Source organism: Populus nigra, chromosome 1 (genome assembly GCF_951802175.1).
Source record: "Populus nigra chromosome 1, ddPopNigr1.1, whole genome shotgun sequence".
Classification (NCBI taxonomy): domain Eukaryota; kingdom Viridiplantae; phylum Streptophyta; class Magnoliopsida; order Malpighiales; family Salicaceae; genus Populus; species Populus nigra.
The window spans coordinates 13,206,520-13,231,814 of NC_084852.1; the positions used below are offsets into that span (position 1 = coordinate 13,206,520).

At 32.0% G+C, this 25,295-nt stretch overlaps 2 protein-coding genes across 4 annotated transcripts; one reads left to right on the forward strand and one right to left on the reverse strand.

Moving 5' to 3' along the window:
- The first annotated feature begins 8,614 nt into the window (after window positions 1–8,614).
- On the forward strand, window positions 8,615–14,400 carry LOC133680149 (aspartate carbamoyltransferase, chloroplastic). The gene is made up of 6 exons (XM_062102971.1): window positions 8,615–9,154; window positions 11,432–11,797; window positions 11,890–12,029; window positions 13,287–13,460; window positions 13,638–13,874; window positions 13,983–14,400. The coding sequence occupies exons 1-6, from the start codon at window positions 9,025–9,027 to the stop codon at window positions 14,088–14,090; spliced, it is 1,155 nt and encodes a 384-aa protein (XP_061958955.1). The 5' UTR covers window positions 8,615–9,024; the 3' UTR covers window positions 14,091–14,400.
- A 4,700-nt stretch (window positions 14,401–19,100) lies between these two features.
- LOC133689781 (BTB/POZ domain-containing protein At1g30440-like) lies at window positions 19,101–24,432 on the reverse strand. 3 transcript variants are annotated; one of them, XM_062109832.1, is made up of 5 exons: window positions 23,502–24,431; window positions 22,151–22,220; window positions 20,591–21,814; window positions 19,328–19,872; window positions 19,101–19,170 (listed from the first exon to the last, which is right to left on the reverse strand). In XM_062109832.1, exons 1-4 carry the CDS (start codon window positions 23,558–23,560, stop codon window positions 19,333–19,335), a joined length of 1,893 nt encoding a protein of 630 aa, XP_061965816.1. In that variant the 5' UTR covers window positions 23,561–24,431; the 3' UTR covers window positions 19,101–19,170; window positions 19,328–19,332. The 3 variants fall into 3 exon arrangements, with proteins under 3 accessions (XP_061965816.1, XP_061965807.1, XP_061965825.1); XM_062109823.1 differs by having other exon boundaries at window positions 19,101–19,872; window positions 23,502–23,819; window positions 23,917–24,430; XM_062109841.1 differs by having other exon boundaries at window positions 19,101–19,872; window positions 20,591–21,797; window positions 23,502–24,432.
- Window positions 24,433–25,295: the final 863 nt, after the last annotated feature.

Consider the following 25,295-nt stretch of genomic DNA (forward strand, 5'->3'; position numbering starts at 1 on the left):
GTGACGGTTCAAAGTGCTTTTCGTATAGAAATGGATTAAAATGAAATTTTTTTATTTTTTAAAAATTCTTTTTGATATCAGCACATTAAACAAATTTGAAACAAAAAAAAATCATTTTAAACAAAAAAAACAAAAGAGACAGGATCTTATAAGGCACGCTGATCAAATCGAAGACAAAAAAGACGAGATCTTATAAAAAAATACAGGGTCTGATTTTCTGACTACTTCTCATATGAGTGGATTCTAAAGTGTGTGTTTATGATTGTAGTAATAATGGCGGTTCAAAGTGCTTTTTGTATAAAAATGGATCAAAATTAAGTTTTTTTTTATTTTTTAAAAAATTCTTTTTGATATCAGCACATCAAAACGATTTGAAACCATAAAAAAAATTATTTTAAGCAAAAAACAAAAAAGACAAGATCTTATAAGGTACGTTAATCAAATCGAAAACAAAAGAGATGGGATCTTATAAAAAATTACAGGGTCTGATTTTCTAACTACTTCTCATGTGAGTAGAATATAAATCAGTAAATAACGCGTTGTTTGCTCCTAAAAAAACATATCATCTTTTTTGTTTTATTTTTTAAAAACATAAAAGGGCTGACAAAATAAAAAAGGTGGCTTGCATGGACCTATAAGGCTCAATGATCAAACCTCCTTAGCCCAAGCACCTATCCTCTTTTTATATATTCTTCCAATTTGTTTTTAGATTTTTAGTTAAACATGCTATAATATTTAAATTATTTTTTGACATTTTCCATATTCTTAAGTAATGTTATAGGTTTTTATGGGAATATTAATAATTTATTTTTTAATTGTTATATATCTAATATGCAAATAAAATAAAATAAAATAAAAATATGCTCATGAATATTCAATGAAAATAAAAATTTTTGTTTTTCTTATTTTTAATATATATTTTATATTAGGTTCCACTTTAATTAATTTTCTTTCCCTTTAATCATGTACAAAATATTAAGATGTTATTTTAATATTTTATTTTTATTAAAACTTCCTTTTGAGATTATGCATTTATATTTAAAAAACATTATTTCTGATTAAAAAACATGTTTTTGTTTAAACAATAAAGAGATGCATTAAATTAAAAAAAAAATTTCTAATTATTTCAAATGATTGAATTTTCAACAAACCTTTTTTTTAATTATTGCTATCTTTTTATTTAAAAAACATGCTACATATAAAAAAAATCATGTCATTGCTTTAAAGAAAATTCAGACTTTTTTATGATGATATTATTAATTGCTTTACAGATAATTATGTAATAGCTCAATATACACATTTTTTAAATAACTTGCTTATTGAAATTGAATGAGAATAAAATATCTATTTTTTCTTACTTTCTTATATTTTTAATTTTTTTCAAATTTATTATTCTCACATTTTTTCATATAGGTGCGTAAACATGATCAATTTATGATTATTTTTTTATTGAAACTTGATTTCATAATCATGATAAGTTTTTGCTCAAAACAATGTTTCTTACAGAGAAAACATGTTTCATCAAAATAATAAAAGAAATGCGTCAATAAAAAAATTAGGTTTTTTATTAAAATATATAATTGTCAATTTTTTTCTAATTGCTATTTCTTTATATTCAATGAGCTATGTTGTTTATTGTAAAAAGAAAAAACTAGAAAAGACAATTTTGATGTAAAAAACATATTTCTCATCTATAACTTTATTCATTGTCTTTCCTGCAAATATTTGTTTTTATTATCGTATTATTAAATAAAAAATAGGTTCAATAAAAAAAGTTATAAAACTTAGTTGAGCCCATGACTAGGGTCATGGGTTAAGCAAGTTAATTCAGGTTGAACCGGATCAATGCAAAATAATATCATTTTAATATTAAAACAACATTAAAATGACATTGTCTTGATTTTTTTTTCAAGTCAAATTAGGTTTTGATCAGATCAATAATATCACAAAAGAATCTCCTAGATTGATGTGGTTATATTAGTTCAATTCATAATTAATTTAATTTGAAATTCATCTCGTGTAAGGAGCTTGATAAGATGACGTGATAGGACAAACCAAAGAAAAAGAGAGTTTGTGTGAGTGTGTGTGTGTGTGTGTTGTATATACATAGGATGTCATTCATACTTTAGAAGAGAAATGGCTCCTCTTGTCATGATCGAGAAAGAGTGAGAGTGTAACATTATTTTTACATACAATGTTAGGGTGTTACGAGGGTATTTGCGAGTGTGGTTGTGGTGATGATTGCTTTTTAAAGTGCTTTTTCACTCAGAAATGCATCAAAATAATATTTTTTTATTTTTTTAAAAATAATTTTGACATCAACACATCAAAATGATTTGAAAATACCAAAAAATATTAATTTGAAGTAAAGAAAAAAAATTAAATTTTTTTTTTCAAAAGCGTTTTTAAAACGCAAAAACAAACAAGTCCTTTAATGTAGTCCTGATCCATATTATTGGATGTTGATTCCTTGAAGATCATCAAATCATGTGTCAACGTCGCCCTTTTTACATGCTCTTGGAAAACTATAATAGAGACCCTCATCAACCTCCTAAACACTATCTCCCTTGTATGTTCCAAGTAGGGGTGATTATTTTCGGTCCAGTTCGATTTTTATATAAAAAATAACCAAAATTGGTTTAAAAAAAACAGAAACCGGTTCAAACTGACCGGTTTTGGTTTGGTTATTTTGGGAAAAAATCAGTTCAAACCAATTTCGCTCGATTTTTTCCGGCTTGGCTCGATTTTTTCTGGTTTGGCTTGGTTTTTTTCGGTTTTTTTTCGGTTCGGTTCGGTTTGGTTTTTTCAGTTTCAGACTTATAAAACCGAAACCAAATTGATCTGATTGGTTTTCTCAAAATTCTAATCGGTTTTTTCAAGGTTTGGTTTTTTCGGTTTTTTTTTCCGATTTAATCGGTTTTCAATTTTTTTTCTCACCCCTAGTTCCAAGCCACTGAAATTCCTAAGATATGTTTTAGATGGAATAAGACTTGGCTTGAATATATTTGCACTTCAATTTTCTCTGTAAAAACCTACATCTTGACATCCTAGACGAGATTAGTTGAATAGAATTTTCATGCAAAGAATTTGTGGAACAAAAAAGAAAGAGTTGGAATTAATCCATGGAAATTGTACTATGATTTTATTATACTTTCTTAACTCAATTTTTTTTTGTTTTTTTTTTGAAAAACACCCCGCTGACTTCTCCCACTACTAGAATTTTTAAATTTATCGACATAATTTTCTGTCGGTATTTATAATTTTATACTCACAGTCTGTCAGCATGAAACTTACCGATGAGCTCATAGACAGAAATAATCTTTCGAATAAATTTTCATCTGTGATTTGTGGTCTGTCGGTGATAATTTTATAGATGAATTTACTAAAGGCAAAGGTGCAAAGAACAACAACTTTACCTGCTTCATTCTGTCAGTACTTTCATCATTGAATATGTCAACATGTCATTCCATCAACGATTTGTTTTCGTCTATCGATATGTTCGTCGGTGAATTTGACATATAACTGTCAAACAAACCGTCTGTTATTTCATTAATGAGTAAAGAATGACAGTGATATTTGCACCAATTCTTTTCCAACTCTCTAAAATATACCGACGAACTTAGTCTGTCAGTAACCTTGTCAGTAATAATTTAAAAATATATATTTTTTACAAAATCTATTAAACAAAAATTTAAAAAAATTTAAAAATTAAATTAATATAAAATTCAAATATTTTTTACAAATTTAAACATTTATAAATTTAAATATAATTAATCTAGAATAGAGGTGTGGGAGGAGAAGGCGAGTCTTCGCTTAGACCGTGGGGCAAATAAGAGGGAGGACATGTACCAGTCATCTATGATCTCATCTCTATTACCAATCAACAGAGTTTAGCTATCTTAGCACTGAGTCATTCACAATCAATAGCAAAATGAGTTGTCTGATTTTTAACTCGTTGGTCTAAAGTCGCCTCGAATGGAGTTTGAGCGCTTAGAATTGATTGTGAGAATCCAATAATTGAAACACTGTAGGTCATCCAAAAGTTCTTAGCCATAGTATTAGGGAGACCATTTACCCAATTTCTATCGGGTCCATAGGACGATCCTTTCTCCAACTACAAATTCGAATTGAGATCTAGATGGATCGAAAGATCGTCATCGTGTCTTTCCTTCAACCGGGTGTTATATGTATCATGAAAAAAAATAAGTTAGCAAAATAAATAATAATAATAACTTAAGAAAAAAATGGCTGAAAACAATATACCATAAAGTGCTGAGCTCGGCTATCCACAAGCTATTGCACCTTTTTTTGGCAGTCATCAATCTGCACGTGTGTTTCCATAACAAGCTCCATTGGGCTTGGTTTGTGTCCAAGAATCGTAGTCTACATGAGAAAATTGTTATTAGTTAAATATATTTATAAAAAACAAGAAATAAAAATGGATATAATTAAAAAAGAATCTTACCATTCACTTCGCATACGAAACGAACATCACGAAACCGCTAGTGTGCGTGGTAACAGAATCGTGAACACTCCAGTTCTGATTCTCTACACTGAAGTGATCATCACACAAAATGATTGGACATCACGTGTTGAATTTATTCTTCCCACACGGCCTTCAAGATGTATGAAGGCCTGAAATCCTTCCAAACCAAGACTGAAAGCTCTCTTTCTTTTGCATATTTTTTGGTTTTCTTTTGCTTTTCGTACAAAAAATCACGTAACCTATATGATATAAATGAATTATCTGTTATTAAATGAATAATAAAATTGAATAAAAGGATTAATTTTTTTTTTATCTTGATTTCAATCTTACCTAGTTAAAGCGTGATTCTCTCAAACCCTCCTTACAATAGCGTTGTCGGCTCTATCCCATTCAAGTTTCTCCTTGTAGTTAAAATTTTTACAAGAAAATCTTCATTAATATTAATAAATTAACCGAATTAATATAATAAAAAATATTTAAGTTAATACTAACATTAAACCTTCATAATGATGCATCAATCATAGGTTTTCTTTCAAGATGTTTAGAAACCTGACTCCATTGAAACAATAGAATCTCCATCGATAATTTCATCATCGATATCATGGTTTTGGCAGCCTCACTGTTTGTAAACTTGAAATTGATGATATTGCTTGAATTATTTTTTCAAAAATTATTAACATGTCAATGTGAAGGGAAAACAAACTTACATTGAAATATCGTTCTTTCAGTAAGCTTAATACTTCTTGGTAAATGGATCTCGCTGTGAAGAGACCCCTCTTGACATGAAGGCATCACATTCGATGAGCCCTTGTCAAGTGTGGCTGCCTATATCTCAGGTGCTTATTATTGGTCGACATCTAACGAATCATGGTCGTCAAAAGTTTTGCTAGAAGAACTAGCAGTGATCCTGTCTGCTCAACAAGCTATTTAGTTTTTCCGAGACATCTACACAAATTAAAGGATTAAGGTACCTTAAACAATTCATATTAAAAACAATTCAACAGCACCTCCCCTATACGGGAGACTGTCTAAAATTTTTAAACCTACAAATACACAATAATTTAAATTGGATTGTTACAAACCAATTGAATTTATTTTAATCTATGTCAATAAAATAATTTCAATTATGATAATTTAACCAAATTTTCAATGAACTTTGATACGACCATTTGTGAAATGATCATAAGTGGTTAATATAAACATATTAAAGGATATATAATATCAATATTTCACATTAAAAACTATTCATTTACCCTAACTATTATCTTAGATTTTTTATTTTTTATTTATTTATGATGGCTACTATTTTTTTATTTATAAATAAATTTTTATTTTTCATGAAATTAAAAACTGTTTGTTAACATCAATAAATCAATTAGCTAACCATATTAATAACATAAAATTTTAAAAAAATTAAAACAATTCAAATAACATTTATCCAATCATTAAATTTATTGAAAAGTTTAAAAAATTCCAACAATCTACCTACAATCATTAAATAATAGAAAATAAAAAAACAATTAAAAAATTCCAACAATTTATATACAATCATTAAAGATGTGAGGGTAGTAGTTAATGATTATTGCCCTACCATAACAACACTTGGCGATGTTGGTTGTTATACGTGAGACTATTGCTTTTCATTGATTGTTGTATAGAGTTAGGCTGACACTGTATGCTATTTTTGTTGTCGCTAACAACAGTAAAGAAGAAGAAGAAAAGAGGCAAAATTATGATTTTGCCCTTACAGTTAATTTTGAGGCTTTTGGGGTTTGAATTACAATTCTACACTTGAATCCTATACCTAATTATAATTTGGGTATTTATAGGGCATAATTATAATTCTACAATATATAAATTATTGATTATATAATAAAACTGAATCTCCAACTTAAATTAATTATAAAATTAATTTTCCTAATCGGTTTAGGATTTAAAGTGTTTAATTAAAATTTGTTTTTGTTTTTAAAATATCTCAATTAGATTAGAATTTTATTAAATGTTTTATTAAAATAATATAGAAAGATGGTTTTTCTATAATAAAAAATTATTTTTAAGATGGATGTTTTTTAATTGATCCTAAAATAGTTTAGAACGATAATAATAATTTTAATATGATTAATTTTCTTATTAAATCTTGAAAAATGACATTTTCAAGAAAATTATGTTAATATCTATATAATACAAATATATACTTCAAGTTAGATTTGAGTCGAGTTTCTATTCGGGTTTGAGAATATCCATAATATATCCATTACCCATCAAGTAAAGTATCTATATAAAAAAAATACTCATCTATTGGGGTTGAGTCTAGTCGATATCCATTGAGTTTAGATTAAATTATCATCCCTATAAAAATGGACTTTAAAAGACCAATGTAATTGTGTATTTTGGTGGTTGAATGATTGTAATATTAAATAGGATTTGCATGTCTTGCATTTTCTCTATTTCTCTTTTGGGTTATAAATTTTTTTTCTCATCAATTTTTTCTTGAATGTTACTTGAGGTTTTTTATACAACAATATAAATGTTATGTAATATAAAAAAGTATAAATTTGTATAGGAAAATTATTTTGTAATCTAAGACAAAGAAAAAATTTCAAAAAATAGTACAATTGTGATTCTCGCAAGGACTTATGAAGATTTGTAACAATTACCTAGGTTTTGACCACCTAATTTCTTTCAATGATTTGAGGGAATTAGTTTAGATATGTTCGTAATCATCCAATTTGAATGGAATGCTAGGGGTGTATGTTTATATATAATTGTTATGTATAATATATCAATCATGTCATGAAATGAGAACTGATTAATATTACAAATTTCTTGTTAATATATTAAGTACATATTAAGAATATGATTTGTTGCTTTCCAGTTTTATATGCATACAAACAAAGTTTCATTCATGAATAACCTGTTAAGCTTCTCAAGGTTATCTTTAATCAAATATATTTAATGCTATAGAAGTTAAGTCATATTTAAATAAACTTATATGATTTGGATGAGTCACATATGATCATTTAACATTAGAGGCAATAGTTAGACGAAACATAAATTTTATGTCTGGATAAAGAGTTGTCAATTAACTTATTTATGAGTTACATAGAAATGTGATTGATAAGCTATATAAATTTAAAAAGATCTTATATCACAAGAAAATCTAAGCGAGATTTCTTGAATTAATTTGAAGAGTTATTAATTTATAAGAAAATGATGGGAGATCAAAATTATTATTAAAGATCTTATCTAAATTTGGTTATATATATAAGCATGAAACCAATACTCATTACCTTTACATGAATAGGCTGAAAAATTACCACGAGTGAAAATATATCTCAACGTAGCATAATTAATGATAATAAATTGACTGAACCAAGCTTCTTGGACTAATATTGAAATGTGAAAATTGCTCTAAAAAATATTATATATTCTTGAAAATCATATTTTTATTGTTTTTGATGAGGACATTGATGAGAAAATTAAAACTAAATATCAATGACATATTGATAACCATAAGCAAGCTATATATGTTATGTTAGCTAGCATAGCACATGAACTTCAAAGATAAAATAGGAATATTGGTGCTTATAATATAATTATACATTTCAAAGAGTTGTTTGATGCGGCTAGTAGGACTAGGAGATATAAAATCTCTATGGAATTATTCCACCGTAATATGATAAAGGGTTTCTAGATGAACACTCATATATAAAAAATGATTGATTATTTTAGAAAATTAGATCAATTAAACTTTGTCATGTAACATGAGTTAACTAAATATTACAATCCTTGAGCACATAAGCATACCTGGGATATAAAAAAAGACAAGGGTATCTATCTTTATTGTGACAAGAAAGACCGCTGTAAAAGAATTCCATAAAGAATATTTTGCAGCAACTGTGAAGGTTAAGAAACTTATTGAAGATTCTACTTTCAAGTATGTTTATAATTGAATAATGCAAACCAAACCTATTTGTTAGTAATAGAGCGAGGGTTGCATTAACTTTGTCAAGTGAGTTTTTTTTTGTTCTAATGCTTTCTAAAATCATCATATTTATTTTTTTACTGGGTTTTGGGTTTTAAATGAATTTAAATTTATTATTGAGAATATATATGAATTTTGTATTTATATATATCACACCACTCAAAAGGAACAAGCGGCAGGGAAGAAAAAAAGAGACTCATCTGCTCCTCACTCTCCTTCTCTATCTATCCGCCAGAATCCGGCGAACCACCACCCAAACCCGTCTTTTCTCTCACTCTCTTCCCTTCTTATTCTCCACCTCCTCTCCGCCAACAACCAGCATCAACGCCACCCGAAACCGACCGTACCGCAGCCCCAACAACCACGACCTTCCCCCTCCTCTCGTCGGAAACAGGCCGGATAACAGCAGCACACGAACAACCCAGCAGCCTACTTCCGCGGCCATCTTCACGGCATCTCCGAAAAAGGAGAGAAGAGACCGAAGGGAAAAGCACTCCGATCTCTCCTCGTCGGCTGGTTCGTATTCTCACAACCTCCATTGTAGGAAGAGGTCATGAGGCTTACAATCCACCCCCCACGCGCCGGCATCCCGAGCGGAAGCTCACCGCCGGCGACAGTACTTGGCTGGAACGTGCAAGCCACCCGCCACCAGCCCTTCAGCTTGGCTTCGACTGTTTTTGGAGGTTAGTTTCATGCTTCCATCGCCTTTTTTGTACAATTTTGAAGTTGTTGATTATATGTATGTTTTTAAATTATTTAAAGTGCTGGGTGCGACGGTTCAATGAGATGGCTTCGCAATGAAGCTGAGATGTGGGGCCTTGGATTAAATCTGTTTAGTTTGATTTGCTTTGCGTGTTCGGGGCTTCTTTGATTTTGATTGATTGATTGACTGCCATGAATTCTGTTTTTAAATCTTATGTGTTAAGCCCTAAATCATTTTGATTATCAGCGCTTTTTTTTTCATGTTGGTTTTGAAAAAGATCCTTGGGCAAAACAAAAATATGGTGGCGATAATATCAAACTGACTAGGGCATATGCTATAGGCTGGTCCTGTGAATAGTTAAAACCCTAAAAGATGGAAGGTTATAATTAGCGCCGCGCCACCCTGCCAAGAGAAAAGAATGTCCTAGCACAATACATAAAAACTTTCTGAAAAGAATGCCCTACTACCGAAGTGCAGGATTTGCGCGATTGCTTTAGTTTTCTATTCTTGAACAATCCAATTATAATTAGGTTTGTCATTATCATTTATTTGGTCCTTTATTTTTTGAATATTCAGATTTGGTACTCAAATAATAAAAACCTTATTATTTAATTATTGGAAAATGTTTATGTTAGATATAAACAAATATATTATTACTATTCACCTTTGTCCATGGCTGTGACATTAATTTGTTTTAAATATTACCATTAATGCTGCCGCTTCTTTCATCATCACAATCAACTATGTTATTGTTGATATCTTCATTGCTGAGGAAATTATATTAAAATCATTACTCTTATTCATTTTATAAAATAAATATTAAAAATTTTAAAATGTCATTTCATTCCGTTTCTTTATTACTATTTTAAACACAATATTGAACTTTCATTTGAATTTCTTATTTTTCATTTTGATTTCAAACGATTTATTTATTGGTTTGAAGATTACATCTTAACTCTCAAGCGTTTTGTTTCTCCTCCTAATTTAAGAGTGAAAGTGCCCAGCCCAAACAATCCCAAAGTGGCATGAATTGTAGCATCAAATCAGTGGTTAGAGAATTCTAGATTTGGAACGAGATGCCCTTATTTTTCTTTTTGACATGATTGTCAAATATAAATTATTAAATTAGAAATGAATGAATATCAAGTATATGTTAGATATATTTAAGTATTTCCTTTTTGTTACTTATCTTGTTGATAACTCACACGTTGCGGCATTTTTCTTTTAGTAATTTTTGTCCATATATAATGACCAATCTGTATGAAAACAAACTCTTTTCACTTTAAAAGCTCTGTTAATAATTTAAATTATTGAAAACCTATAGACTTAATTCAACAAATCAATGAATTAAACACTATTTGTAATTAAAAAAAATAAAATCACACACAACTTGTAATTAAAAAGCAGAGGATATAGATACTCAAAACAATAAAATAAAATAAAATAAAATGCACCAAATTTTGTATTGAACAAAATTCATAAAGAAAAATGAAGAAAATGATAGTTAGAGAGAGCGGACCTAAACATTGAGGAAATGAAAGTCATAGAGAATAATATATGCATGCATATAGCTATTTTTTCTAAGTTTTATTAAGTAAATTCTAATAGTTAACTAATTAGTAGAGTTATCCTTATTATAGGAATTGTGTTTAATAATAATACTTGTGTAATTAATTTTTAATCAAATATTAATTTGTTATTAATCTTGATATTATCAACTTAAAAACTCATATATCCTACTTGTCAATACCAAAATCAAGAAAAATGTCTAAAAGCTCAAAAAAGGAAAAAAAAATGATAAATCTCAACATGAGAAGAAGCAAATGTTCATAGTATAAGATTTTCATTTGCTGTATGTAACTAGTACTGCTACAATTTTGCTTTTCCCAGAGATCTTGCTTTTCATTAAAAACCCAACTTTCTCATACTTTGTCTCTCCCTAAAACCCAATCTTCTTTTCTCAGCAGCATACAAAATCTTATTTTCTACATCTCTCCGCCTAAGGTTTGACAATAGCTATTTCTTTGCTCGCTCTTATCATCTTCAGTTTAATTTATTTAATCATTTCAATTTTTATTTTCAGAATTTTGAGTAAGATCTATGAATTGGGTTTTTGATCTCTATTGTATTAATTAATTAATGCAATCTTTTTGGCTTTATCATGTGGGTTCTATTTATTGATGCCAATGAGGAGGATTCTCTGATTTTTAATGTGCAAATTATTCTGATTTATTTACCAAACAATATTTTCTTTCAGTATCTAGACAGAGTGGAAGGTTGTCAATGAGGAGTAGAATCCATAGCCAATTATTAGGAATTCAGAATACACCTTCGTTTTCAGCTGGGAAAAAGTTTCAACTTGATGATTTGATTGAGGCTCAGCAGTTTGATAGGGAAATTCTAGCTGATATATTTGAAGTTGCTCGTGAGATGGAAAAGGTTGAGAAGAATTCTCCTGGGAGTCAAGTCCTTAAGGGTTATTTAATGGCTACTCTTTTTTACGAGCCTTCTACTCGTACCAGGCTTTCTTTTGAGTCTGCGATGAAAAGGCTAGGTGGTGAAGTTTTGACAACTGAAAATGCAAGGGAGTTTTCGTCCGCAGCCAAGGGAGAGACTCTTGAGGGTAATTGTTTGTTTCATTAAAAAAAAATCAACTACCAAAGTGGAGTTTGTTTCTTTGGTTCGTCACTTGTTTTAGGATTTTAATTTGTGCAGATACTATTAGAACTGTTGAAGGCTATTCGGATATTATTGTAATGCGCCATTTTGAAAGTGGTGCTGCTAAAAGAGCTGCAGCAACAGCTGAAGTTCCTGTTATCAATGCAGGAGATGGTCCTGGACAACATCCCACTCAGGTTTGCTTAACTTTACACCCTCTTTATAGTGATAACGTAACACTTGTTTGGAAATTTGATTATTTCATTGGCAGTTTGTTACAGAGGTTCATCCTCTGGATGAATGAATGCCCAAGTTATGTGTTTGAGATTGGAAAGTTGTAAACAATTGCTTGTTCAATACTTGAATAACATGTTTGTTTGATAAAGTTGGTGTAAAATCAAAGAATTTGCTAATGGAGAAGTTACCTTAATTGAGTAATCTGATATTCAGCTTTCATGTCCACAATTCACCTTTCATTCTTCTCATGTGTGACTTGAAGATGGTAATTGTTTGGTTGTGTGGAAGATATGTGGAGTAGTAAATTGTGGTACTTATCTGTAATTTTGTGTGTGCATTTGTTTCTTTTTTTGTTCTTTCGTTTCATTTTTCTCTTTTGAGGATTTCCTAGCATGTGCAATTACTCCGAGTTCGTCTTGTATACTTTGAACCTACTACTAATGGTATTGCTAGTAAATGATTATGGATGGCTGTATCAAATTTTGTTCTTATGTAGAATGATGGACACCACAAAATCAAAACAAGAGGAAGAAATACACTTGTTTACTGGATAAAAATCACTATAAGTCTTTGCACCATATTGATCTAGTCAGATCAGGCCCTTTATAAAAGACTATATTTGACCCCTCTATCACATGAACTGGAGCATTTTTCTTAATTGAACAATGTTAGTTGATCGGTTGCTGGCCGATTAGATGTTGACATTTGTCCTAGTTCCATTGAAAATAGGCTGAAAATGGTCATGTTCGATGATAGAGTGGTCAATTCTCTCTCTCTCTCTCTGTTTTTTCTTTTTTTCTAGAGAGGCTTGTCTGACCAAATTGATATAGTATAGGGATGGCTGTTTATTTTAATCCCTTGTTTACTCTTACAATAATAATCTTTTCTTTTGCATCTGGAGTTTGTTAATCTTCTATATAAAATAAAATCATAAGTTGTCTAAGCAATTGATCAACACTTTTCCTTTTCCAAATAATTTTTAGTCAACCAGTGAACTGTTGTCCAGAAAAGCTGTTAATTGTGTGACTAATATTTGGTGCTGCATGTGGCTAATGACCTAGAGCTGTAGTGTCAGTAATTGTTACTTTGGACAGTATGCCTGGTTGCTTCAGCAATACACTTTATGGCAGTTTAACATGTGCTCTTGAAGTACAATTAAGTTTCGTGCCTTTTGTATCTGCTGATATTGTTTTAATTTTTGTTTCATAATGCTACAGGCTCTTTTGGATGTATACACTATTGATAGAGAGATAGGGAAACTGGATGGTATTAAAGTTGCACTTGTGGGAGATCTTGCTAATGGGAGGACAGTCCGCTCACTTGCCTATTTGCTTGCCAAATACCAAGATGTGAAGATATACTTTGTCTCTCCTGATGTGGTAAAAATGAAGGTAATAGAACTGATACCCCCCCCCCCCCCCCCCCAAAATAAATAAATAAATAAATAAATAAATACTAGCGTTTTGCTTTTACAAACCTGATCAAAATGCTGTTGGTTAAGGGAACTGTAATGGAATTTTTTGAGTTTGGGTTTTTTACATTTTATTATTATTATTATTATTCCTCAGGATGACATAAAAGACTATCTGACATCAAAAGGAGTTGAATGGGAAGAAAGTGCTGATCTAATGGAAGTTGCTTCGAAGTGTGATGTTTTATATCAAACTCGTATTCAGCGAGAACGGTTTGGGAAGAGAATTGACCTTTATGAAGAAGCTCGGGGAAAGTACATTGTGGATCATAATGTGTTAAATGTGATGCAGAATCATGCTGTGGTCATGCATCCTCTCCCCAGGCTAGACGAGGTAAATATGGGTATTTAATTGGTTGGTCCTGGTATTACACTTGAAAGCGTTCTTTGTTAGCAATTGTAACTGTTGATTTATTTGTTCCCTCTCATTATTGTTGTGTAGATAACTGTTGATGTTGATGCTGATCCAAGGGCTGCATATTTTAGGCAAGCGAAGAATGGTCTCTATATCAGAATGGCTCTCTTGAAACTTCTACTTGTTGGGTGGTGAGGGATGGATTATCCTAATCTTGAAATTTTGATGCTTAGTGTTTGACTTGCTTGTCCTTGTGGTTTATGAGTGATAAGCTAAGAACATAAAATGGAGTAGTTGGATTTGAATTTACAGGGTTTTGTCTCATTTTTGGATTAAATCTCGTTCATGCTCGTTTTTATTGAAGAGTGCTGCTATTGAGAATTAGAAAGGAAACCATGAGCAATGCAGTGAAGTGTAGGCGGAGGAAAATCAAATGTTATTCCGTTGAACATATGCAAATGCATCTTCTCACGAGTTATTAAATGCTTCTAGATTGGCCATCAAATATTGTCTAATGAATATCAGGTTGCGTGGTGCCTTGTTTTAATTCATGATGCGCATGGTCGATTTTCCAATTTTCCAAACATTTTTTTATTTCCTTTTTTTAATTTAGATCAAAGAAAATAGACATCCAAATGTATCATTGAGAAAACTCTCAGATTGGATGGCTTCTTAGATTCTGAATTTAGATTTGGTTTCCACCATTCCATGCTTTATAAAGAGAAATTAATTTTTTAGATGATATTTTATTATGAATGCGACATGTAATAAGTAAGGCTTCACCTTATAAATTATTTGTAAATTAGTATTCAAAAGCATGACATTGACCATATCTACTAAGATTTTATTTTTCCTTTCAGCAAGTCCATTATGTTGTGGTGTATAGGGTGCTATCATTTGATGGATTATTCTGTTTTTCTTATAAAATATAAAGAACTCCTTCAAAAGTATTCTCCATCTCTATCAATTCTAAGAATTTTAATTTGCCTTTTCTTTTAATTTTCTACTATTTTCTTGAATTCTTTGAATTTTCCAAAGGTTTCATCTTTAGTTCTTAACAAGTAAACATAAGTAAAACGAGAATAATTATTAATGAAAGTTATGAAATATATTTTCTCATTCCTTGTTGACATACCATTTATTTTATATATATTAGAATAGATCAACTCAAGTAATTGGGAATTCCTTTCTACTTTAGAAAAAAGATTTTTTTATCATCTTTGCTTGAATACATACTTCATATTTGTTGTTGTTATTATTATTATTATTATTATTATTATGCTGATATGAAATATAACCATGCTTACAAATATATTTCAAATATCTATAATTTAGATGTTCTAATCTGGCATGCTAAAGAAGAGTAGTAGATTTAATCATGTAAGCAGAAATAACATTGGTTTCATTAATATAGAACTTAAATATGCTATTACAAGAATAGCCCTTTCTCGCAAACATCCCACTCTTAGTTAAAATAACTTTATCAGACTCCAAATCAATCTTGAATCCTTTCTTAAGAGACTAGTAAATATATTTCAAATATCTATAATTTAGATGTTCTAATCTGGCATGCCAAAGAAGAGAAGTAGATTTAATCATGTAAGCAGAAATAACATTGATTTCATTAATATTGAACTTAAACATGCTATCACAAGAATAACTCTTTCTCGCAAACATCTCACTCTTAGTTAAAATAACCTTATTAGACTCCAAAACAATCTTGAACCCTTTCTTGTTTAAGAAACTAGCAAATACAAGGTTTTTCTTAATCTCACGAACATAAAACACATTGACTAAAGATAATTTTTGTCTAGAAGTAAAGTTCAGCTCAATAGTTCCTTTTCCTAAAATTTTGGCAGAATTATAGTTGCCCATCAAGACCTCTTCAGGTTTCTTCAATTTTTCATGAGTCTTGAACCATGCTTTATTATTGCAAGCATGAATTGTTGCATCAAAATTCGACCACCAATCTTAAGTCTTTACAACATTAGTTGTCATATTTAATTCGGTAATCATTCCAATTTGAATATTTGAAACCATGACAACCAAGTCCCCGACTTCGTCTTTTTCAACCATATTCACTTTGAAAGAACCACCTTTCTAATTGAAATTCTTGAATCTGCACTCTTTTATGTAGTGTCCTTTATTTCCACAATGAAAATAAACCATATGTTTTTTTTAAACATTTTGTTTCTTCTTGAATTTGTTTCATTTCTTTTGCACTTTCAGATTGTTAAGAACCATTGTCAAACCAATTTCAGTAACTAAATTCACTTTAGAATTTGTTTCTTATAATTCATGCATACAAGATTGAACCTTAATTTGTAAGTGTGTTTGAAACTGTTCAAATGTATAATTGTCTGTAGAATGCAACATCTTCTTCCTATATTCATTCTAGGATAGAGGAAGTTTCAATAAAATAGCCTCCACTTGAAGTGAATTAGAAACTTTAATATCCAAATCACTAAGTTTTGATATCAGCATTTGAATTTCATGGACTTGATCCATGATTGGCTTATTGTTAGTAATCTTATATTTAAAAAATTTTAAAGCAAGAAAACGGTCAGAACTTAATTTTTCCTGTTTGTAATGTGTCTCCAAGTCAGCCCAAATTTCTTTTGGCGACTTTAATTTGAAGAAGATGTCATAAAGTCAAATGGTCAGAGTATTCAGAATATACCCTTGACAAAGTACTCCATCTTTTTCACGTTTTAGTTTTTCAGTCTTAACAGTAGCAAATTCATCTTCTTGTGGTTTAGGTTGTGCAGGCAGATTCGGGTTAAGAATGTAGTAAATCTTTAATGAAATAAGCAGAAATACCATCTTGTCCACCTTGTGTAATTCATACCATCAAAACGATCTATTTGAATTTTGACATCCTTAGCAACCCTAACGTTAGAATTCATATTTGTCTCCATCAGGATAAACACTTTAAAATTGTTAGAAAAATTTAGGATGGAGACAAATATAGAATTGACGTAGAGGCGTAAAAACACTGTCTTTAAGGTTATTTGTCCCTTATAGAAACAGCATCTTTAGGATACAATTAAGCCCTCTAAACATTTAAAGAATGAGAAGATAATACAGAAAAAAAGATGCATTTTTTTATTCTATGTTTTTTTTCGGTGTAGTAACATGTTTTTAAAAGACTTAAAACATAATAATGAAACAATATGACTGTTGATGAAACAATTTGCCTTTTCATAAAATAGTTATACCTTAAATTAAATTGAATAACTATTATTCAATTTTATCTCAACAGACACAAAATATCAAAATTAATTACAAAAATTAATTCAATACTGAATTAATCTCACTGACATATTAAGTTCCAAGTGACCAAGTGTTAAGTGTCATTTTTTGATATTATAAATATCTATATAATAGCATTATAAAGCCTATTAGAAGAGTTCTTTCACCATAACTTAATTCACTACATAATAGAAACTCACAATTATAAATATTAGAAGGAAATGTTTCTCTAAAATATAGGGTAGCTATTTTTTCTTTTTTTATTCATTTACAAACTACACTAACACCTTTTAAGGTAAGCATGTTTTTTTTTTTACATAATATTTTTATCCTTCATTGGTGTTCTTGGATGGCCTGTCCTTGCTGTTTAAGTCGATTGTGTTGCATTACCTTTCTTGCACTTCGCAAAATGGTTTTGCTTCTGGTTCTTCGATGCTTATTTGACAGAATTGGCAGCATTGCAAGGTCCTGTGCCTTTTTATGTTCTAGGCTGGTTGGAATGTGTCTTGGGGAGGAGATGCACAGTCGATTAGTTCAAAAAACATAGTCTTTCCTGAAACATTTGCGCTAATTAGGATTCCTTGTTATGCTTTTAAAATTGCATTCTATATCTGGGGGTTCCATTGGCCTCGGCTGCCTCTTGGATGCTATATGTATGTCAACTGCTGCCTGCGAAGCTCTCTGTCAGTTAATCATAGAGTCGTGTTGTCAAGCCATCCTGCACAACACATGGCAAGTCTTACTTACACAGCTGGTTCTGCTAGTTACTCTTGCGCCAAATATCCATTTAAAGTTGATGATCCAGCTTGCTCATTTAGCCTGTGTTTTTTCCTGTTGCTGCAAAAAAAATAAATCTGATCAAAACTCTGTTCCTTTCTTGGATGTTCCGTCAATGCATTAATTGCTTCTAATTATTCAACTTTGGGTTCATATTGGTTTTTGAAAAATTAGTCGACTGCCTGCTTTTGCTTAATTTTTTTCTTAAAAAAAAACTTGGTGACATGACAGTCCATTGGACTTGGCATGTTATGACAGTTTACGCAATTATTTTCTTTGCTTCTCTTCAGTGAAAAATAAAATAATATCAAGAAGATGCTAGTTTACGCCAGCATTGCTTTGTTAGGTAGTCTCTTGCCAGCTTTCTTTTTCTTGCTACGGCATTATCAGACCACAATTGACTTCGGATTTTATACAATCGATTCCAACGCTACCATCAAGATTCAAACTTCATGAGATTACTTTAATCCTAGTTGTTGGTTCTCTGCTTTTGAAGTTTGCAATGCTTCTTTGCACAGAAAACATTGAGGTATAAAAATAATTTCCCTTATGATTGTTTACTGTTCAGATTTCTGTCTTCTACTGAATGATCCGGCACAGGTTTTCACCACTGTAATTAACAGAATGATCTAGCACAGGTTTTCACCACTGTAATTAACAGCAGCGGAGCGCGGGCACGCATCTAGTTTCTTTCTAAAGCCAGTCCTACGTCTCTCCATTTAGCTTTTGTCTTCATCTGGTTTGCAGAGGTTCTGGTTCGGTTGTACAGAACAGGTTCCTATCCTTGTAGATTCGTTGAGGTCAAAGAATAATGAAATCAAGGCAGCCACGAAGTTCCAATTGAAGAAAAAAATATTCATATAGGTGTTTTTGCTGGTAGTAAACTTCCTTGTCTCCTTGTAAAAGAAAAACTAGCAAAATATTGAAATTTATTATGCATTATAATTCACATAACATTTAATCTTTGTAAGAATATAAAATGATCTTTCATTAGCTTTTCCAACTTTTATCTTTTTTGTTACGTTCTTGCCTTGGATTAATTTACTTGCATTTTTTTTCTTTCTAATTTGTTAGAGTCAAGAAAGAGAGAGTTTATCGATCTTCTCTCGGGATTCAATTCATAATTGTAGTTTATATTCATTGGAAAAAAGAATCGAAGAACAGATTGAGCCAGAATTATCAAAGTCATGAACAACTACCAATTATATTGCGACCATCTCTTCCATCCCCATTACAAGTCAAGTCTCTGACAAAGTGAAAAACACAGAAGCATAAGCATATGAGATACACGAAGGAGATGCTGATCCACAATCCAAAGTACAATTAATAACGATCTAAGATTATAATGGGAAAAGAAACAAGGCAGTTAAGAAAATGTAAGAATGGGATCTTACTCTTCTTACCCATCTTAAGAAGAGTTTTTCTTGTGCTTTCCATGTCTATCCTTGGCCTTCTCAAACTTGGCACTTCCATTATTCTGCTTGCTAACAGACCCTTCTTGAGCACTACACATCTGAGACTTCATCTTAAATCCAAATTTCTTTGACACATTTCCCCAAGTGCTAGAAACCTTGGTGCGACCCAATTTCTCAATCTCATGTCTCATGCTCGAACACTCCTTCTCAAGCTCAAAAACCCTCGTTCTCATGTTATCCATTCCCACCTTCAAAACTTGATTCTCTCTAACAGCTGTAGCCCAGCCACCATCGGTTGACCCGGCAAAGCCACTTCTCAATTGTCTTGATCCATCAAGATTGTCAGAAACCAGAAAGCAGCCAGCAATGGAAGTCCTTAATTGAAGCTGCTCAAAGAAGAGAACTTGGACTATTATTCTTAGGGGAAGCCTCTCATTCTGGGCAGCATGAGTACAAGCTTCCAAGGAGAGCTTCTGGCAATCAATCAACCTGCAGAGCTGTTCTCTGTCAGACTCTGCCAACCATGGGTGCGACTGCAAGTTTGACAAAAAAAAATAAAACAATGAGCTTGAATGGCCAAGTAAATGTTCTTAATTTCTCCCCTTTTCTGAACTCTTCTTCCTCTTCTTAATGATTGTCAATTCAGATGTCATTATTTAAGAAAACATGACTGTTTTGTTTTGTTGCGGAAGTTTAAGATGAAGGAATTGGGTACACTATAAACACACATATGCTTGTTAAAAGGGACAGGTGGAATTGCAGAATTGCAAGTACATATGGTAGAAACTAGTTTTTAAATAAAGTCTTCTTGTTTTGTTGCGGGAATTGGAAGGCATAGAAACAACAGTGACTTAAGCAAGCAGCTTGGAAGGGTTGAGTTGCAAGTAAAACCACCATGTGTAAGCAACTATAGAGTGAAAATATGCCAACTTTTTATTAATACCTTTCTATTTAACAAACAATGGTGGTAAGATGTTTGAGCTGGAATAGAATATAACAAAAAAAGAAAAAAGGAAAAGGAAAACATGACATGGTCACAAGGCTACACACAACAAACTCTAGAAAACAGAATGCAATAGGAATAACAGACTCCACTTAGAATTGGGTTTAGTTACTACCTAGCTTAATTTGCAATAGAATACAATTTAATTTTGTTTGATGCTAAAATGAACCAATAGACAGTTGCAACGAATGATATAAACTATCAATTTTCAGGATCTGTTCAATATTGAGGTGTTTAGAGTTTAGTACCTTCAGATAAATGTCTATTGCACGGTAAAGACCATCATCTAAGGGCCTTGCATACTCAGGAACAGCAGCAGCAAGAGCCTGGAACTTGGGGAGCTTCAAATTAACATCAGGGGCAACCTCTGCAAGGTAGCCATCAATCAGCTTGGCTACTGTTGTGATTGGCGTCAGTGATGGCGATCCAATCAACTGTCCATCCTCAATTGAACATGGAGAGGATCCACCTGTAATTTGATCCATGGCAAGGAAGTGCTCAAGAATCCGCTGCACAGAGTCAACATTGTAAAGTGTCTCCATGGAATAAGAGAAACTGGGCATCAAAAGATCTTCAAGTGTTGCTTGCTCAAGCTGCATCCCGATTCTCTTTTCCAAGTTTGCCAAACAAGAGGGGTTTGATTTTAGAATCAATGCTGTCCGGAGAAGACCAAACAAAAACTTGGTTGGGACTAGACCCTTTTGCATTGGAAGTAATTGATCAATCTCTTCCAGCAAAACCTTCTGCTCTTTTTCTGATGGTGAAGCCCCCGAAGTCATGGGCATTAAACAGGAGGTAGTTTCATTGGCACCTTGACGCCGATTCAGCCCATGGAGGTACTTTTTTGCATAGTAGGCAAGGGATCCAGCAAGAAGCTCCTGTCTGTTTCCATGAGATTCCATAATAGAAATCAACCTCTTATACAGAGGTAAACTTAAAGTGGATACATCCTCGTACCACCAATCTGAATTTGAATGTTTTGGTCTAGCTCCTGTGCTTATCCCATTCCACATGACACTTCCCCCAGGGCTCTGCATGGGTCCACGTTCCATCATCGGCCAACCAAAGAGATTTGGGTCAGTACAAGCCTTTGTGGCTAGTGACTCAAGGCACCTCCTAGTAACATGTAGTTCTTCAGCATGGGGAAGAATATCATCACATGTTTGCAGTGCTTTTAGAGAGTCTTTCCAATTACGAAGGACAACTTGGTTTAAAAATGTCTCAGTCTGTGTACTTAGATTTCCCTCCCCGTACTCCTCGGTCATTTCAAGATGCTCGGCAGCACAACGAAGATACACAACATTTGAGGCTGTAAGTTCAAGTTTCACCCCATAGCAGAACTTGGCCACGAGCTCAAATGTTTTGGCCCCACCAGGAATCTTAGGGGGACTTATGACACATTTTTTATCTCCTTCTTCCGATGCTTCTGCAATCAACCTTTCCATAACCCCACTTCTAGAAAGCAAAGGAAACTGCATAAATTGTATCACAAAGGTCTAAAAAACAATTGATGGTGAAGAGCTTTTTAAAATCAACATTACTAACAAGAGCTGCACTTGGCGAGAGTGAAAAGCAACTTTGGAGATCGCAAATAGTCTAATTTCAATTGACATGGAAAGCAGAATATATGTTTATGAAGAATCAGTACTAGTCATTTATTCACTTAACTTGTCCATCATACATAGTTAAAAAGACATTGTGCTATTTTCTAACAGGTGAAGTACTTACTTATACATGATTGATTAAATTTCATCAAGAACATCCAAATAGAGCTTGATCAAATTAAAGATGGTAATTAGTAACACTACCTTGTGAAGATGGAAGGAAATCTCCTCAACTTCAACAACAATATCACTGGGAAGCCCGGTTGTGCAGAACCTACATTCATTCCATGTCAAACTGAAGATTAAGCAGGGATATCATAAAAGACATGCAAGCCAGTAGCACAAAATAGAGAGAATAGTACATCGATGGTTAGTGCAAAAGAAAAAAGGCTACAGTCCCTTTTTACAGAAACAGAAGTCCCACTTCATAAAAGAAATGCTATCAGAAAGCAGACATTTAAATGTGTGTTTTTAGGTTGTTCTGCTTCTTTTTGTATTTAATGCAAATGCAATGTCTAACAAAACAATCCTATACGATCAGTGCTTTATAAAGTCATGCTCAGAAAGCAGCCTTCGCTATCAAAAGCAGTGCCATGCACCAGAGGCCCATAACCACCAGAGCCAGAATGATATATAACTCAGTGTTTTCTGTTAATAATTGTGCGGGTATAACATTCATTTTTATGCTGCTTGAACTCAAACATCTTCCACGTTGCAAAATAAATGCAGTTTGTTGGGACAACAGGCAAGTTTATACTCTAAAGTAATTACCATTATCTAATAAACCAGTAAAATTAAGACTGCCAATAGAGATGTTTCTTCCAACATTAACATTCCAACATGTGTTAGCAGGAGTCTATGGGATACAGTGCCTCATAATTCCATTAATAATAAAAGATTCCAGAAGGAGCAAGCAAGCTTTATCAGAAAAACAAAAAATAAAATGAGCAAGCAAGCATTCCACATACAAGAGTGGAATCCATCACTAACATGAATTGCCTATAATTCCTCTCCCAAGGTTGTCAAACCTATGATTATAGCGCAGTAGGTATAAATCTCAACAGCAATCCATGTATCCATTAGCTAAAGTACTTAACGGGTTAAGTATTTCGTGTATAATGCATAAAAATAAGTCAAATGAGCACCGACACACAGAAAGAACCCACATCAGAAAAGTGGGATCTGCCAATACTTCATATAATAATGGGCAACGTGCAGATCAGGATGAAAACATGCACCTGATAAACTAATTATCTGTTCAAATAGTGAGGTTAAACAACTAATAATGATGCTGAAACTGAAGGAAACTATCACAGAGAAACTGGAATAGACCACCAGGGATTAGACACAAGAATGTTGGTACTCTGTTAGCAGGACCCTCAACCTCAATCAAATGTGCGCTCCTTCAACAGTCAATTTGTAGAGGTAAGGCACAAAAGAAAGCAAATTTGTAGATCTTAGAGCTACCAGGATTAAGATCTTATTTGAGATTAAAGAAAGAAAAATGAAGATCGTAGAAAAACACTAAACTAGAAGATGAGGGGGGGTCACGTACCAGGCCTGCCCTTGTTTTTGAAAAGCATCACTTTTGGAACCCAGTTTCATGCAAGCCATTGCTTCAGAAGGGAAGTAGACAAATCTTCAAAAAAAAAAAAAAAAAAAACAATCTCCCAAGACACAATCTCCCAAGACTAGTAAGCTATTCAGGACCAGAGGCAGACTTCCTTAAATCCTATAACCCCTTTCTTCAGGGGAGTAGCAGAAACCCACGCAGTAGGCAGTAGACACAAATCTAAGCCCCTTTAAAAAATCCCTCCTAAATTCCTTCAGCTAGACCGCAAATGTAGCTCCTTGTCTGAAATGCCTGCCAAACCTACAGAAAGATCCAGCAAACTCACATAGAACGCGTTACCCAAACTCTAAGCCCATCAAACAAACACCCAAGAACCACTCCAATAACATAAACCCACCTCAAAAACGGAAGAAGAAACAAACTGAAATGAGAAATCCCAGTCCAAAACCACAGAGCTTCCCTTGAACAGATTTAGATAGTTTAGTTCAGAAAACAAACAGACAACAATTTTAGGTCAACCCCTTCCAATTTGCTGTCTTGAAAAAAATAAAAATAATGGTGCTAACTAACTCTAGAGTAAATTTTGTTTTTCTTTCTTTTTGGCTGGCTTAATCCCACCAAACTAAAAGATAAACAGTACTCCACTAGTGTGCTGATGAGCCAGTGGCGCTTCTCCTCCTCATGAACCTAACCTCTTAAAAGTCATCATGATATGCAAAAAAAACAAGGAAAAAAAGACAGCCCTGAAGTGAAGGAAGAGTAGGGCTCTTCTATACATGCATCCATGTGGGCCATTTGGCTTTAAACACACTCAATTGCAGTTCCAGAACTGGTTAAAAGATTTAAAAAAAAAAACTAAAATTAAGTAGTATTTATTAAATATTTTTTAAAAGGTGTTTCCAGCACTCAATCAAACCAAATCATCAATTGCATTGGAGAAGCCAGTCTTTAATGCAATCAACGAAATTGGTCGGATCGGGGATTTTATTTTTAGTTTAATGCCAACGGACACTTGAAGTTACAGCTAAACTGCTTTCTCCAGCTAGGCCATGTGCATGCGTTTCTTTTCTTTTTTCATGTAATAATTAAAACAGCAATGCTAGTAGTGCTCTAGGATTATTATTTTGTAATTCTTTATGATAAATACTTTGGATTGGTTAAAACGTTCTTTTCTGCGCTCCATTTATCGTGGTATCCTTTACTTTTAAAATAGTTTGTTTTTATCCGGTTTTTATTAATTATAAAATACTCTTGCAAGTAATTATTAGATTTAAAATTACTAAATTATTTTATATAAAAAATATCATGTTTTAATCTTAATTACATGTTGTTCTATTCAAATATATCAAACGAGCGAGCATTGAATATAATAAAAATAATATGAAGGTGTTTGAGTGATTAATAAATGATTTATCGTTCTAAAAAAATTAGAAAAAATTATTTTATGTGTTTTTAAATAATATTGATTATGAAAATGTGAAATGAAATTTTTAAAAAAATCAAATTTTATTCAAATAATTAATAATTATCACGTCAAGAAAAATGATGATTTGATAGAGTATATATACTATATGTTTAATTGTTTAAATCATAACATTATAAATGAAGGGATATGAGTTACACCGATATACTTATTTGTAAAAGTTAAGTCAAATCACAAATAACTTTTTTGATATTTGATAGATCATGACATGTTATTACACACTGTATTTAATCTTCAAATATAAATTAATCAAATATTATATTGATGATAAGTCAAATTACTTAATTCATTTA